At 34.0% G+C, this 18,187-nt stretch overlaps 1 protein-coding gene across 6 annotated transcripts; it reads right to left on the bottom strand.

Moving 5' to 3' along the window:
• Positions 1-4,117: 4,117 nt before the first annotated feature.
• LOC112285037 (protein HASTY 1) lies at positions 4,118-13,936 on the bottom strand. 6 transcript variants are annotated; one of them, XR_012217926.2, is made up of 22 exons: positions 13,521-13,936; positions 12,366-12,467; positions 12,088-12,231; positions 11,711-11,791; positions 11,493-11,562; positions 11,090-11,160; positions 10,608-10,771; positions 10,288-10,359; positions 9,898-10,144; positions 9,641-9,703; positions 9,081-9,320; positions 8,790-8,903; positions 8,392-8,518; positions 8,091-8,257; positions 7,834-7,941; positions 7,613-7,716; positions 7,098-7,440; positions 6,577-6,818; positions 5,885-6,412; positions 5,400-5,584; positions 4,838-5,021; positions 4,118-4,711 (listed from the first exon to the last, which is right to left on the bottom strand). XR_012217926.2 is itself a non-coding variant. In XM_024525502.3 (22 exons), the coding sequence occupies exons 1-22, from the start codon at positions 13,635-13,637 to the stop codon at positions 4,626-4,628; spliced, it is 3,669 nt and encodes a 1,222-aa protein (XP_024381270.1). In that variant the 5' UTR covers positions 13,638-13,936; the 3' UTR covers positions 4,118-4,625. The 6 variants fall into 6 exon arrangements, 4 of the variants coding, with proteins under 4 accessions (XP_024381270.1, XP_024381271.1, XP_073391515.1 ...); XM_024525502.3 differs by having other exon boundaries at positions 5,400-5,694; XM_024525503.3 differs by having other exon boundaries at positions 4,838-4,990; positions 5,400-5,694.
• Positions 13,937-18,187: the final 4,251 nt, after the last annotated feature.

Genomic DNA, 18,187 nt, shown 5'->3' with positions numbered 1-18,187 from the left:
TAAAAAAATACATTGATGAAAACTTATCTAAAAACTTCATATGCCATTCAAAATCTTTAGGAATAGTTCTTATTTTATTTGTGAAGAAAAATAATTAATCTCTATAGATATGCATGGACTAACAAAGACTTAACAAAATTGCCATCAAGAATAAATATCTTTTATTTTTGATTAATTGATCAAGTAAAGATCTATATAAAAATAGATCTATAAGGAGCTTATAATCTGATATACATTAAAAAAAGAGATGTTTGAAAAATTATGTTTTGAATCAAGTATGGACATTTTGAATATAATGTCATGCATTTTAGACTCACAAATGCACAGTTGCTTTTTAAACATCTAATGAATGATTTTTTTGTGAATTTTTTGATAATTTTTTGATCTATTATTTGAATGACATCTTAATCTATTCTAAAAATATAGAAGAATATGAAGTTTATGTTTTTCATGTATTATAAAAATTTAAAGATGCAAGATTATATGCCAAATTAGAATAGTGTGAATTCTACACTACTCAAGTTGACTTCCTAGGATACATCATTTCCAACAAAAGACTAATAATAGATCCAAAGAAAGTTCAAACTCATAAATTGAAAGACTCTAAGAATAGTAAAAGATATGCAATGCTTTTTGGGCCTTGCCAATTACTATCGGATCTTCATTAAGAATTTTTCTTAAATTGTAGCTCTACCTATATGTTTGACTTGCAAAGACAAATTTGAATGGAGTAAAAAAATCAAAGCATCATTTAATGCTTTAAAGAAGGAATTTACTTTTGTATCAATCTTATATCATGTTGACTTTTCTAAGACATTTTTCATTAGAACAAATATATCAAACTTTACTTTAGGTGCACTATTATCAGAAATAGAAGTAGATAAAAACTCTATCCAATAGCTTTTTATTCCAAAAAAATTTTAGCAGCTGAGAATAATTATGAGATTTACAACAAAGAGCTCTTTATAATTGAGGATTCATTTCAAGAATGACATCATTATCTAGAAGATGCCTTGAGTCCAATCATCATATATACAGATCAAAAAAACCTCAAGTACTTCGTATTGGCACATATTTAGAATTGTTGCCAAGCTTGTTGGAGTATGTTTTTATCAAGATTTGATTTCAAGATCACTTATTGACTTGAAAAACAACAAGATTTGACAAACATCCTTTTGAAATATTCTTATTTTATATCAAAAGAAGAAAATGTAGCTTTTGATCAACAAAGAATGATTTTCTTGAAAGCAGAGCATTTTTATCTTCAAGCAATTAAATTGAACATTGACTATTGATTCAACCTTTGTTAAGCAAATTCAATCAAATATTTCCTTTGATCTTCTTGTTTCTGATATCAAAAATAATTCTTTCAAGTTTTGTGATACTTTCAAGTTTAAATTTTAAAATAATTTATTTTATTTTGAGGAACAATTATATATTCTAGAAGACAAAGCACAATTACATATTCTTCAAGCTCATCATAACTTTTCAACAATGGGACGTTTTAGATATAATAAGACTTTGAAGCTAATATTAAGAAATTTTTGGTAGCATTAAATATAAAAGATAATTAAAGACTTTGTATAATCATGTGATATTTGTTCAAGATCCAAAATTCCTTATTATTGATCTTATGGACTTTTCTAACCATTATCTATTTTAGAATAAGTATGATCTTTTGTTTATATGGATTTTATCACAGATCTTTCAATTTCAAGTTTGTATGATTTTTTATTTGTGATAGTAAATCGATTTATCAAAATAATACATTTTATACCATGTATAAAATCTATCACAAATTAAAAAATAGGTAATTTTTTTTTGACAACATCTATTACTATCATAGATTATATAAAGATATTATATCAAATAGGGAGATTCAATTTGTATCAAGATTTTGAAGAATCCTTTTTAAGATTTTAAAGTTGAATATAAAGCTTTCTTTGACTTTTCATCCTCAAACTCATGGTCTATTAGAATGGATGAATAAGTATTGAAATAATATTTGAGATGTATCATCAATTATCAACAAGATAATTAGACAACTCTTTTGCCATTGATAAAGTTTTTATACAATAATTTGATACATTCTTTTCTTCAATAAATACCTTTCTTTCTTAATTATGATTTTTATCCATGATTTGATATTTTTGATTTTTCAAAAGTTGATAATCTTGTGGTAGAAGATTTGATAAATTATTTGTTAGAATTACATGCAACAATGAAGGCTCAATTAAAGGAAGCTCAAGAATGACAAAATATCAATGTACATGCCTATTGCAAGGATCAACCACAATTCAACATATGATTACTTCCTTATAATATCAAGACCTTTTGTCCTTGTAACAAATTAGACTATTATAGGCTTGGACCTTTTCATATTTGTGAATAAGTCAATCCAATTTCTTATCAATTATATCTACTAAAGTATATGAAGATCTATCTTGTATTTCATGTATCTCTTCTTGAAACATATAAGATAATAAATATCTTGGAAAGAAGACAAATACCACCACTTCTTATAGAGGTAGATAATAACCAAGAGTTTGAGGTAGAAGAAGTCTTAGATTTAAGGGACAGTTGAAATAGGTTGAAATATCTTGTTCATTAGCGTGGATATGATATTAGTGAATATACATAAAAGCTAGTAAACAATCTTGTAAATACAATAAAGAAAGTTGAGGCTTTTTATTAATAACATCCATAAAAATGAAGATAAAGAATAGCAAATCTTTACTAAAAAAGAAATGAGAGCCAAAAAAGATAACATTTTACTTTCTATCATTCTTTATAGCTTTTGTATATTTGTAATATTAAAGAGATTGAGAATCAACAATCAGCACATTCAACTCAAGAGCTATCACTTGTTTACTTATTAGACAAGATATTACAATTGTCACAACCTTCAAGACAACGTAATTAAGATGAAAATCTTTAAGAACAACTTATCTTTTCTCAAATAGATGGTAAAATACAACGTGTTTGGTATCATAATCTTGGAAGAGACTCTCAATGTTTTGTGATTTTAACAAAGATAGGAACGACTCCTAATAGTGTTCCAAATATTTTATTTGAAGAGAGTTACAAAGGCTTCAACAATGATCAAAAAATAGGGTGGTCTTTCCATTCTAGTATAAGACACTATTAATGGCTGAAAAGACATATCAACCATCTTCAAAGAAAACAAAGTTCAAAGTATGTAGTAAACACAATTTGTAGCATCTTAGATTTTCTCAACATATGATGACTGCTTCTTGAGGAACTTGTCTCTAGAAAGGGGAGTAATATCACAGATATATATATTTATTTTAATATTTATCTATATAATTAAGTAGAAGTAGGTAAAAATATATTTATTTTATAATATTTTTTAGAAAAACTTCTTAGAAGCTTCATAGACACTGCCTCGACTTTATATGTCTTAATAATTGATGGTAGGTTAAAAACTCGATCAATAAGTTAATCACATGCTAGTAGCTTGCAAAATAAGATAATTATGTGATGCACATACAAAAAACTTATCTTGTAAATCAAGAATTGATACCCAAAGAGGATTGGTTGTGAACCAAGGTCAAAATTAGACCAATTAGATTGAAGGTTGTCAAAGTTTTTATAGATTATAATCTAGGATAATTGAAATTTAGGATTAGTGAGGATTTTTGCAATCTTGCAGCTTTTGTCAGTTCGATTGAAGCAAAAAATGGTGAATTATCTCAATTAAAATTAATAATTTAATTAATATTTATTAAAATTTCAAAATATCTATTGTAGTTGAGCAATTAAATAATAACAATTTTAATCAAATCAACTAAAAAAAAATCAATTAAATTATAACAATTATAATAAATCTTTAATTAATTTCTAAAAGAAATTTCATATAATTTAGTACAAAAATTAACAACTAAATGTTTTATTACTATTTTTTTTCAGTATGTATCTATTGCAATAGCCAAGATATATCGTGTAAGGTGGGAACAATAAATGAGGATGACTATGTCTGGCAAAGACCTGGTATCGACTGCCGTTCACCAGCCATGCTCTCCTACACCTTGGGGAGATAATGGAAACACTACAGTGATTCTTCTAATCGGCATTTCATGGCTACAACAGAATCGAATGCAGTAGTGAGTTACATTTTTAATTTCTTACATCAACAATCATAAGATGGAACAGATTTGTTGTTCAAGTCAGGTAGGCTATTGCATTAAGCAGTGCTAGCGAAAACTGGGGCCTAACTTTCTTTGAATCTACATATTCAGGTCCTAGTAACCACAGGTCGAATAAACACGTCACAGAAACCTAATTGTGAATTCGAAGAATATCAACTGGGAACTGCATTTAAGCAAGTCCTAGTTCAGTAACCATAAATGGAACGCACAGATATTTGAATTGCCACTTCTACGAAGTTGCAGACAGTTAGATATTGCTGTTCGTCAATTTCTCGATTTCCTGAAGGCCTTGGGGGCTGAAGTTAAAACTTTTGAAGAGCGTACTCCACGTGTCCATCAAAATGTGTCTTTGATGCACTTCAGTCGTTCAGGATATAGTTGCTTCAGTCGTTCAAGATTTAGTTGCTTCAGTCGGGTCAAAGATAGAGTTTTATGCTTGAGACGGGTGTTCCATATTCAGATGATAGCTGCCAAACCGATGTTGCCAAATTCTTCCCGGTCATGATCGGAAGACCGCTCAGAAAAACGTCTTGGAACAGGATCTACTCACAGAAAGAGGAACTTAATTAGGAGATCCCCTCGCAATGTGTTGCAGACACCAAGCTTCTTAGTAAAAATTGACACACTTCAACAGTAGTTCTGGAATAAATAGAAAAGAAAACTATTACTTGTAACGTTGGTTATGACGTTAGTATTTTTCTGAGGGATGAATGCCTTCAGCTGGTCTCCTCCAGCAGAGAGTAGAAATGACTTGATAAGCTGGCGCTGCTCCTTGGCACTTGCAGTTTTATGCAACGCAGTTTCAAAGGTAGACAAGCTGTCTGGTGAGATCGAAGGGAGAGCCAAAAGCACCTGTTGCACAATGTAAATGGACGCTTCTGATCCCAAGTCTAGAACATTAAAATGGAAGATTGAATTTTGGCTAGATCATGTTTCAAGAACGAATACGAGCGCTGTATACGCAGAATTTGAGCTTAAGTCAACCTCGCATTTGAGAACTATTGATAAATTGCATGAAATACACCAATACAAGACACGTTCCCGGCCAGCTCCAGGAAAAGGAACTCATTGATCAATAACAACACCAATTACGAGCACAGTGCAACACCCCTAGATCAGCCAATGTGCTACAAAACTGTCTTCTAAAATAACTGGCTACATATTAAAGCCCCAAGTTACAGGATAAAAAGCTATAAATGAGTTCACAGCTGATAATTGTACAGAATGTACCTGACGAGGTGTTGAGAGCCGAGAGCCAATTTGCAAGTAGATATCGCGGAGAAGCCCTACAAGTTCAGACTGAGCGGATGCGTTGCTCTCCAACATGAGCGCACGAATAGCAGAACTGAACATGTCCTTTGCAACCACCTCCTGCAACTGAGAATCGCCGGACAGGGTTGCCACATTTGTAACGGCTGCACAGAAAACAAAAGCCTTGTGAACAGACTCACTGTCTGGCCACTCCAAAGCATCGATCCCCACATGAAGAGCGGCTGTTGCGGCTTCCCTGAGCTGCAGTAGAAACCTATGACATCGACCAAGCTCCATTGAGTATTTTACAAGGGGTTTAGCATACTTTTCATAGAAATCACTCATCATCAATCATAGAACGGCTCCCAATTAAAAGGGGTTGAAATAAGTTGCAACATGAACATAAATTCTAAAACTCACTTCTGATAGGTGTGAAATCAGCATATCGACCGAATGCTACTCACCAAACTAAGTTATTCATTTTGTTCAACTGCTGCGTCCCTACGACCTCCATGCTTCCGCCATCCCCTTCGGATGCATCCTGTTGAGTCGCACGGTTGTGTGTTGGCGAAGCTGCAGTTGAGAGCAGTTGACAAGTCTCTCTCGTCAAATCCCTTAGAAGCTTCTCTTTCATCACCTCTGATTGTATTTGCTGCATAGAGCTTTGATTACTAACATCCGTGTTCAAAGACCAATTGCTAGGGATATTCAATGCCCCTTCTTTGATTAGGCTTGTCCAAGATATTGACAGCACACGATGGCAATGGATGAGAATTGGAGGCAAGAGCAACCTCAACCACGGATCCCAAAGATTAGCTGGGCATACTTTCACCACTGGAATCACAACCAGATGAAGGAGCTGACGAATGTGGTGAAGTTCCATATGTTCGATATTCTCAAGTAACGCAGTTGCCATAGCTGCAGGCCGACCATCGGTGTCCACAAAAAATCCTTCTCCAAGTCGGATTGCAGCAAGCCCCAAAATGTTGTACCTGTAAGCAAGTTCATTTAGAAGACCGCCATGTTTACTCAGCCGTAAGAGAAGAATATGACAGATCAGAGCTTACGACAATCAATTTCAAGAATTGCTTTACACGAAAACGAAATCCGTCTACTCGAGTATACATTAAGAACTCTGAATGATTAGAAGCCATACCCAGCATCACGTATGCCTTTTATCCACGTCCTAATTTCTTTCACTTTGTTGTGTTCAATGCTGCTTCCAGCATCAACCCCTTTGTCGGTCATTGAAGAGGCTCCAGCAGGTCCCCGAGTTGTCGCTAACTCCCCAAGGAGAGAGGCTTGCTCAGCTTCAGCCATAGTTAAAGCTCCTTGCACTTGTGGAGGTAAGCTTGATGCCACTGATGGGGACCACAATGCATGAATGCACCTCAGCAGCTGCATGGCCACCCAAGGAAAACACATAAATAAAATGGTTCGTTCCTAGTTCACATCTTGTACAGACGTTGAGCACAAACGCAAGTCATGCCTGACTATACACTAGTTGAACTTGCTTTCCGATCATTTCATTGAAATATGTTCAGTGTCCTGGACATGGCGCATGAACAACCTTACGTGAAAGTCTAAATCCATTCAAATACCCTTAGAAGCTTTCTGTTGTCCTTCAATCCAATAGGGCTTGAGGTTAATCATCTATAGAATTTTCTTTTTCATTACCTTCAAAAGAGGTGACACCATCCATGTCAAATGCTGGATCATCGCATGACTAGAGGCAGGCGTAACGGCACCATCCATGTCAACATTGTGAACAGTAGCTGATGAACCACTGTAGGTCTTTCCAGATGGGTTGGCACACCTCCGAAGAGCTCGCTCAAAAAAATTTACTGTGTGATAAATTGACCACATTTCCGCATGCGCATCATCATTGCTCGAATTTTCAGTAAAAAGCCGAACAAGACTCGCAGGGTTTGCCAAGTACTGATCTTGCCAGGCAGGTTGGATCCATTGCTGCTGCATAGGCCCAAATAACCAGCCTAAGACCTGTAACTGCTGCTCACCCCTGCCGCAATGATTGAAGTTAACACGGTCTTTAGAGTGAAAACAGAAAAATGTAGAAGCAAAATAATCCGTAACAACAAAGATGTCTAATATTACCAGGTTGCACGATTAGTGAAACTGAAAAATCGAGTGTGACACAACACAATATATTATAATAGAAGTGAAGAATGTACCCTGCGGCTGATCCAACAATCAATAATGACTCGCCTAAAAGATTCAGCTCTGATCGAACCATACGCCCTTCTCGGTGCAATGTGGTCATTGTCTCAGCTATGCCCTGCTCATTCCATAAATACAGGGTATAATGAAAAGCAAGACAAACTTAGAGGAAATTATTCAAACAAAGAAACTAGACGTTTGTTTCAATCAGCTTGCTGCTGAGCAGAAAACATACCTGCATGTATGGCAACATGGCTGCATCTCCTGCCCTCGCTAATCGCAGGAAAGAAGTACACACCTGCAGTCGAGCTCTCATAGTATCTTTCACAGTGTCTCCATATTCCTGTAGAGTGACAGATACTTTAGACAACATTTTGTACATCTCCATAGGCGACTATGCTGACATGGACTAACAACAAGGAAACAGGAGTAACTTATTGTTGTAGATCATGCACAAACAACAGACAACCTTGCAGGCAGAGAAGCACTTACCCTATACACAGGCAAAGATGTCAAGAGATCGAAAAACTTCCCCACCACAAGGGGAATGGCAGCTGAGGCATGCTTAAAGTAAGGGCTCATGGCATCGAAATGACGCGTATGAAGCTCAACTAATGCAGGTCCATTCCATTTCACTGACAACAGTAGTTGCAGAATATCTGGAAAGAACAAACCAACAACATTCATACGACTTAGGAAAACGATTTACCAAATGAAACAAAATATGAAGAACGACTAACGCAAAAAGTCGAACCACATGGCATGGCAACAAGCAACTGCAGGAAAATTTTACCCTCCAGAATGGTTCTAAGTTCGTTTGAGGATGCAGTGGTTGCCAAGGCAGCGGCCAATGTCTTCTCTTGAATTCCGTTCAGAATATTCTCAAGGTACGTTTGAGTAGTTTCAAGGGCCGTAATTTCCTACAGAACAAAACACAAAACGTTTTTAACTTCATAAAGATACAACTGTGCTCCTGACAAATACAAATAGTTCAGAACAGTAATCAATTCACTCAGTATATCAACATCTACTATATAACTGCCGATAGACTGGTGATCGTACAACGTGACTTTGCGCTACAACAAACGAGTGAATGTCAAACACAAACACGCAGACATACAACTTCAGCCATTACGAGTGTTGCCCCATAGAACCACTAGCCAACTTGAACTGCTAGGTTCTTAACCATACCTTACTAGAGACTGATTCGTAATTTGAACTACTAATAGTCATCTGGAGGCGCTCGGCAGCTTTGGAGGTTGCTAGACGTGGTTGTTGAGCTGCAACATGACGAACGAGCTCAACCTGCAATTTGTGCAGTGAGTAGGGATTGTGAGAATGTGAACTTAACTAGGGTTTCAATAGCTTGGAACTGAACCAATACTGCTGAATAGGAATCAAACTCAAATTCCCATGGCATTGGAGAAGATAAATAGAAATAGTAGACGATAATGGAAACAGCTTCAAGGCAAAGTCTCCTACAAGTCGACTCCGGAACTGCCTGAAGTCATTGGCACTTGAAAATTCTTGGATCCCACTCTCATCCTCAGCAGAGGTATCTCCACCATCTTTAATCAACAGGCGTTGGAATGCAACATCTAAGAGCACAGCACAAAAGTCGGGAGAGATATGAACTGCATGACTTCGTTTTTCCTTTTCTTTTTCAGTAAGTCCTTGTTGATCTGTGGTACTCATGGCTAGGGACGATTCCCGTAGCAAAGTCTGAATGAGAAACAATTGCTGTCATTTGAGTAAAACATTTTTTCACAACAGTTCGACAACCTCAGCACTAACCCCCATTTGCGAGGCATATGAATGATACCCCACTACAAAAGCTCATAAAAATAGTTCAGTTGAATCACTGCATTGAAATAGTAGTAAAATAAATTTCATGCACAAAGTCAAGGATTGTAACTTTCACACCCAATTCAACTATGACAAAAATCAGCACCTTGTAATCTTTATTCTCCTCCTTAGTACCAACAAACAACTCAAAATATGATAAATAAAATAAACAACTTTAACTCTGGAAGTCTGAGTACCGTCCATAAGGGTAAGGCAAGAGAATGTAAAGCAAGCTTAGGGTGTTGAAGGAAACAAAGCATCTGCACGCATAAACAATTAAATATAAGATATCAACGAACCAATCAAACAACGGGAACATAATGAAAACAGCTTTCAATGCTTCACAATTAATCACCTTACAGGACAGGGCTAGTATTCTGAGGAATGCCCGAAGATACATGATCAGCCCAACCAAACGAACAGATTAATAGATGTATACGTGAGCGCAGATGACCTGGTTAAGATAGTCAGTCACTTTAGGACTATTTCGAGCAACGCAGTGAAGATTCTGCAAGCCAAAAGCCACCATCGCTTCACACAGACATTCACCGAATTGATCAACATCTTCGTCCTCACCCTCACCAGATGCTGCACGTTTACTAAGCTCAGAGAAATAGGCTTTTGATACATTGCAAAGAGTGTCAAAAACACCCTCCATAGCAACATTGTAATTTCCCACTGACTCATCAAGTGGTCTACGCCTGCAATATGGACCGTATCAAAAGTTGGTTCCTGGGGTGTTCAGTTCAAAAATAAAAGAAACCGAAGAAAGACATAGAAAGAAAACATAGCCAATCACATATCGACCACTAAGCATCCATATCGAATTCAACGGTCATCATACCTTCCAGCCAGAAGCTTGAATACCTCGCAAGCACTTAGGCGGAATTCCGCAGCACTCAGTAAGAAGCCGCATCTGCAACCAACGTCAACACTCCAGGAGACTAAATGGTGATACAAAAATAGTCAACACTATCCATAATTCAATTAAAATGACCAAACCCTTCTGTCAATAAGCATTTTGTTAATCGATGAAAACTTTAACAGCATATTGTGGGCGAACGCTGAAGACAGTGTTCACATGTTTACGATGATAGCTGCAACACAAGGTACAGTGTACTGAAGGACAAGGTTGAAAGCAAAACTAACAAGTGGTTGTCTTACGCTTGAACAAGGCCATAGTTAGCGAGTGAAACCACAGGAGCCCACTCCGCATATGGAACTACAGCATTTAATGCTGCAGTCACGGCTGAGGCATGTTGTGTCACAGACACTATCTGATTCTGCTTCGCAGCTGCCATGGCTGCTCCAAAGTGATGATCTAACATCTGAAAGATATCACGGCTCTTTTGTGAAGAAGTTATACGAAATCTATAATCGAACGGGACAGGAGGATTACAGAAAATTAAAACGTAAAAAACTAACAAACACAACTTGAAGTACCAACTGGATTGAGAAGTTTGATAACCAAAAGTCGATAGATAATGACACTCAACATTAAAACGTTGCAACAAGTATACACTCATTGATTCACAGGAACTTTAATGCTACCAAGACTATATCAGCTTCATACTAAAAATTTGTGGCCAAATGTATCATAACGTAACTAGGTTTGGCAAAAACTTTCGGGTGCGATCACTACTGACCTTATAAAGAAATGGTAACGTTTCTGGCAATGTCTGAGAGAGACCCTGGAGCAATTGACTTCGGCGCTCTCCTGTAGTTAATGTAAGCAGGAGAACATTAGCATACATGAAGGGTAGGTCACGGAATGCTTCTTTCAACACTACACGCAAGGTAACAGACGTTGTTAAACATCTATTGAATGAAGCGCTTGAAAGAAGGGAACTCAGTAAAAATTGTCCCTTACTCACATCATCGGTCAGAATGCAGTTGAACTAAGACGTTCGCGAGGAACGTTCCTGGTAGTAAAAATAACTACTAGTTTAATTTAAAAGAACATGGTAGATGGCTACAACTATTTTCTTTCGCTTAGAGATTCCTCAAACACTGATGAGCCAGCAAACAAGTGAAAAGATTGCTTTGTACCATCCAAATCTTCATTATGGATGGTGACATCCTCGGGGAGCCAACGAAAAAATGTAGCAACCAATTCTGCCTGCCAAACTTTAAGTTAGATAGAATACTGCTCTCTCAACTGTGAAGGCAATTCTGTCTTGTTAAAGCAATATATACAAAATATGAACATAAATTAAATGTTTATAAACTCGGACGAAACCGCCAACAACGCAATTGAGAGACATTACATGAAGAGCACTGCTGCTGCCGAGGGTATAAAGCGCAGGAAGAATATCATTCCACAGTGACGGTCCCTCCCTTCGAGCTATCTGAGCAAAAAGTAAAAAAGCCTCTTAGCAACAGAACACCACCTCCGCCGTTCAAGGAAAGGAAAATTATATGTATTGCGCATTCTGTGTGAATGTTTCGTCTACGGGAACATACCAAACACCTAGTTGCGCAAAAGATTAGCTCGTTTAAGATTTTAACATATCTGAAAGGAATTCATAAGATCAACATTCAAAGTTCTCACAACCATGTTGGGGAAATTCAACGTCATCCAGAACTAGCAAAGTTTTGACGCAAGAAACGCATTGCATAACAAACTGTTCAATAAATAACTCACCTCAGCCATGAGAGCCGCAACTTGGCTCTTGAGGACCCACGGTTCATTAGGCTTAGCACTTTCTTCTAACAACTTCGCAGCCATTGCCGCCATTTGTCGTCTCTCGTCAGCGTTCAAATTCTCCCAACGCATCCGGACCATGTGCTGTGCAGACACGCTTAATAATACACTCTAAATAGCTAACCTTCGGGATATTGTGCACGAGTGTCGTAGATAGTGTACTCACTTCTTAAACAAGAGAACTCAGCATTGAAAGCAGACAAGCGTTTGCCATTTACCTGGAGCAACTTCAAACCGACGAGGCGGACTTCAGAAGACTGATCAGGCGTGACCAAAGCAAACGCAACAGTAGCCAACACATGAACTTCTCCTGCTTTCAACTGCACACCGCAACATGAGTAGAAATATGTTAGGCATCATTTACAATAATTAGCTTTTCAAAATACAGTCACAGGATACCGAATTGCCATGAAATTGGCAGATCTGTTTGTAAGATAGGTCGACTTCTACTCAAGACAAAATAAAAGAGGGGTCGAACATTAATTTCTACAACTTGCACCCTATATCAATCTCGTCCATAACACACATCCAAACATTAATGATCGATCTTGATGGTCGGGAAAAGAAACACCGCAATTTCTAGCATGATAAATATGACGAATGAACAAATATAGCCCTGTTCAATCTCTTGATATCTACAAATTTCCGAGGAAGTATGACATGCAAGCTAATGTACAAAATTACAGGATTAGCATCCATGGTGTTGCTTCAGAAAATTGAGAGTTATGAAACCTGTTGACACTTTCTGATTGAGATCCACTCACAAATCAAGAGGAAAATCCATAAATTATGTTTCAAATCAAAGTCATGCTCTCGGATTCTCCAATCACATAAAACTTGAATGTAAACATACAGCACTTCTTTACAATACGAAACCACCTGCGATCACACCCGGCTTCAACAACAAAATGAATGGTACAAACTATACAATTCCAAACTAATACTACCAGATCGAGCGGATGTGTTCCTTCCCGAACGCACTGTGAGCTTCTGGCGAACGACTAAAACATGAATTGAATTCTCGATGCAAAGATTCCGACCCTGCGCGAAAAGAAGATATCTCGACTGTTACAATGACTAGAAACCGACCAGATGACCTCCACTCCTGAAAGTTGCGAATATCTAAAACGTATCATAATCGATTGCAGTAAAACCACCACAATACACCACAGGAAACAGAAGCGACGTACGTAGAATACAATGCCGCCCTCCACCTCAAAATTTTCACACTCTAAGCTCACAATTCAGAGAACATCTCGACCACAAGAGCTGAAAGAATCGATAACCACCGGTATGCATTCATCAGAACAACAAGACCTAAAATCCCTGCATCGACGATATCCAATCGACAAGACCACGATTGAGAGACGCACCGATTCAAGGTAGGCGAGGGCCTGCTGCCTGGCTTCCGGGGAGGAGTTCCAATTCAAGGCGGCCAAAACGGCTTGCCCGGCCGTCTCCACCTGCAATGCAACCCCCTGATCCTCCATCGCATACGCTACAGTCTCAACCTTCACAACCTTACTTCACAACCTCACTACGCCACCTCTCCGATCATCTCCTTCTCGATCTTTCTCCAACCTCGTCCTCGCACCGAAATCTCGCGATACACTTCCACCGCACTCAAACAATCATTCCGATCTCAAGATCTCGCAGACTCTCACTCACGCACGCAACGGAGTTTCCAATTGATCCGTAGCAACAACGTACGCACCATACTTTATGGCAGCGACGATTCAATGCATTCATTAACGTCACAGACCTAAGTTAAGCTCAGGCCGGCTTTCCACTCCAACTCCAGCAGCCACCGTCGTCATCGAGACCCGGAGCCTCCATCCCCCCCCCCCCACCCTTCCCTTCGCTTTTTGACCATTCTCGGAAGCGCTAGGCTGGTCCGATGCGAAGAACTCTCGGTGACCGACAAACAGACGCGCCGGGCAGACAGTCGACGACGACGTGGATAACTCTGGCCTACCTCGTGGTTCGTTCCTCCCTTTCTAGTTTGAATTATATAACAATATAAGGGGGACTAGACGAGCTGGGATGGGGCACTGCAGATACACTTGGCTTAATCACAGTACAGAGTGCAGCAAATTTGCTTCTCATTGTCTTCTTTAGAATAAGGAGATTCAGATTTAAGGCTTTTGGGTGATATTTCACCCATAAAGTATCCTGTGATATTTTGAAATGTCACTTGATACTTCACCAAATCATTCACCTTGCAAGGTTGGTGATTTTGAAATCCAAATATCAAAAGTGGGGCAAATGAAATATAAAAAATTGAGTTGCTTGCCTTAACTTGCTTCCATTTTTTACTCCATACCACACCACTTTTTGACTTTTTCAAATCATCAATAATTAAGTGATACTTCATAAACTTGAAGATGATAATAAAGTTTAAATAGTGATATTTGAGGAGGTGATATATTTGAGTGATCCATAAAATTTGGATTTCCAAGAACCAAAAAAACTTGATATTTGGTTACCCAAAAACATTGTCTAAATCCCCTTAATATGAAGATTATAATATATCATGTCTTTTTTTGTTTTGTTAACTTTTTTTTTTTTTTTTTTTTTGTTTTGTGTATATTTGAGAATTTGGGTTATAAATTTTGAAGCATATTAAGTTAGTTGTTTGGAGTAGTCAATGGATGTCATTACAAGTATTTGTTTGGATGATAATGGACTTCTTCAATAGTCAAATAGTTTCACTTGTGTATTCTTTGATAGTGGGTTTGTTCTGATTGTGCAGCAATCAATTTATTTGAGTTCTTTGGCAATAAAGTTCTTCAATTTTTTTTATTCTTTTTTAAAAATTGTGTCATTTACCATCTCTACTTACTTGATACTGAAGTCACTTCACTTCTTTAGCAATTATTTTTATTTTATTTTTATTTTTATTTTATTTTATTTTATTTTTTTGCAATTTTACAATTGATTTTCTATAGGTGTGGATCAACAGGCACATCCACCATGACTTGTTTGTTTCCAATACTTCTAATCTCATAGTATTTGTATTATTACAACAGCGAATTCTATCAAAAAATTACTTTGCATTTATTTCCACTATTTTGAACACTTATTGAACAAAAAATTTAAAGCCACATCTTTAATGGAACATAACATTGAATTGTCCATTTTAAAGTCTAATATTTAGTGTTTTTTTATTATGATATATTACTAGTAAATATTTAAAAATATAATATAAGTTTAGATACTCTAATACATATTTAATATAGACATTCAAAATATTTATAATATTAAGTTAAACACTTCAAATCTATTATTCATAGAATAAAAATAAAATAAAAACAAAAAGATAATTTAAAACAAATTATAGCAATATTCTTTGAAAGATTTGCAAATTAGAGCAATACAAAATTAGCAATTAGATTTAATAATATTTAATAGAAATTAAATTTGATTATAGTATATATATATATATATATATATATATATATATTATAATAGAGTTGTCCATAATATCAAAAAATTACATAATTATTTTGAAATTGAAAATTATTAAAAAAAAAATGGTTTGATTTATTGCAAAGTATTCGATTTTATAAAATTTATGTTTATATAATACTATAATAAAATCATAATATAATTAGCAAAAAATATAAATTAATCACTGAAATCTTATGTATTTTTGTAATTTTGACTCAAAATAGTTTATTTGAGTACTACAAAAACAAATAATATCAATTTAAAGAATTATGTACTATATTAAACTATAATACTAAATTAATTTCTTGTATCCATATTGATTCCAAATTATTTATTTACTATAACAACCAATATTAAAAGTAATTAATATAAAAGACATAAAAATGGAAAGATTTATTTTTATAATTATTTATCTTAAGTGGCTTACAGTAATACAATTGCATCTGCTAATAAACCAATAGTTACTCTTTTGAAGAAGTTTAATGATTATAGATTAAGCTTTGAGGATTTATCAATCAAGTTGTACTTCTCATTGAAATTATAAATTATAGTAATTCAATCCAAACATCTTAGGTCAAGGTTATTAATATATTATTTATTAGACTTGTGGTTTAATTTTTAATTTTTAATTTTTTATACAAACATAATCTATATTAAATAACCAAAATACATTTCTAACTTAATAATCTTAACTTTTGAGACTTACTTTAATTAATAAATTATAATTCTTAATGGAGTAGATTTTTTTAAATTAAAAAAATAAAATTTTAAAATTTAAATTTAATTTTAAAAATTTAAATATCTATTTTTAGAATAATAATATTATTAAGCTACAAATAAATAATTTATTTTATCTTTTATATAGAAAATATTTTTATATTTAAATAGATATTTTAACATCCATATATATATATATATATATATATATATATAGTTACATATAAATTGTCTTTAAAATTACACATTATCTTTAAGAAAGAATTTAGAATTTATTTTGACTAATTTATAACTTATTAGAGAGAAAAAATATTACATTAAAAATATATATTGATATGAGTTCTATAAAGAATCTAATTTGGTATATAAATCTCTTGTATATGTATTAATTTTTTTATTAAAAAAATATGGATTTCAATCAATGTATATAATTTATTATGAAATTATTTTTATTAATGAAGTTTGTTTAAGTATATTAATATTTCTTATTTATAATATTAAAAATAACCTTTATAATGACTACACCAAATTTGAATTTAAGTATAATCTTTTTTTATTAAAAAACACTTTTTTAGATTCCAAAGAATCAAAGGTAATTGCATATATTATAAGTATAACAATACTTACAAACAATAAGATATTCTTGATATATAAAAATACTAGAGCTAATCTCAAGAGATTTTTGTAGCATCACATATAGAAGAATGTAATCACATTTGTTTAATTGCATGAAACTTATTGTAGAATGAAGACACTTTATCATTGATTCTATAGACTTCTTCAATCTTTACCTATTTCAAAGAAATTTTGATCATTTGTTTTAATGGATTTTATTGAAGATCTTTTAGTCTCAAATATTAACAATACTATTTTTTGATGGTGGATTATTTGATCTTAATTTAATATTTTTAATATTTTTAATTTTTAATTTTTTAGTAATAAAAGACATAATAACTAAAATAGAAGAGTTTTATACAAAAATAAAGATACAACTAAGAGAGACTTAAGAGTAACAAAAAATTGATACAAAATTTCTTAAAAAAGAATAACTTCTATTCAAAGTTGGTGATAAGGTATAGTTACTCTATTATAATATTAAGACCAATTAATCTTTTAAAAAGATAATTTTATTAAAAATTTGGTGTGTTTATTATCCAAAAAAATATATTCTAATTTTATATTAATTTTAATTATTATTATCGATGAAGATTTATTATATACTCCAAATATCTCTTTTTGGATCATATACTATAATTAAAGTACTAAAAATAGTAATAACTACTATTCTTTAAAAAATAAATAACAACCAAGATTTTGAAGTAGAAGAAGTCTTATATTTATAATAATGAAAAAATATATTAGAATATCTTATATACTAATGGAGATATAATATTGATAAATACACATAAAATCCATCTAAGAATTCTATAAGTATGCCTAAGCTTAATACTATTTTTTATCAGTATAAAATCTATAAAAAAATAAAGACCATATTTTGACATCAAAATGGTATAATTTAGAAAGAAACAAAATTGATAATCAACTTATCAAATATTTTTTTTCCAATATAGAGAATTAATACTCAACAAATTTATCTTAAGGAGATATTATTTACAAAATTGTCAAATAAAAAAATTAAATTATCTTAATGTATATATGTTGCTTTTCTAATGTAACAGAGATCCTTAAGATATATGTGTTATTTTTTTAAATAAATAGGGAGATACAACATGTTTGATACTACAATTCTTGAAGACAATTCCAAATGCTTAGTAATAATATTAGAAGTTAGTAATATATTTAATAGAATGTAAAATATATTCTTTAAAGTAGTTAAAAAACTACTTATGAATATATATATTTATTCTAATAG

This window comes from Physcomitrium patens, chromosome 7 (assembly GCF_059467195.1).
Source record: "Physcomitrium patens ecotype Gransden chromosome 7, ASM5946719v1, whole genome shotgun sequence".
NCBI lineage: Eukaryota > Viridiplantae > Streptophyta > Bryopsida > Funariales > Funariaceae > Physcomitrium > Physcomitrium patens.
The sequence above is the reverse complement of the archived record's forward strand: the minus strand, read 5'-3'. Positions and strand labels throughout refer to the sequence as shown.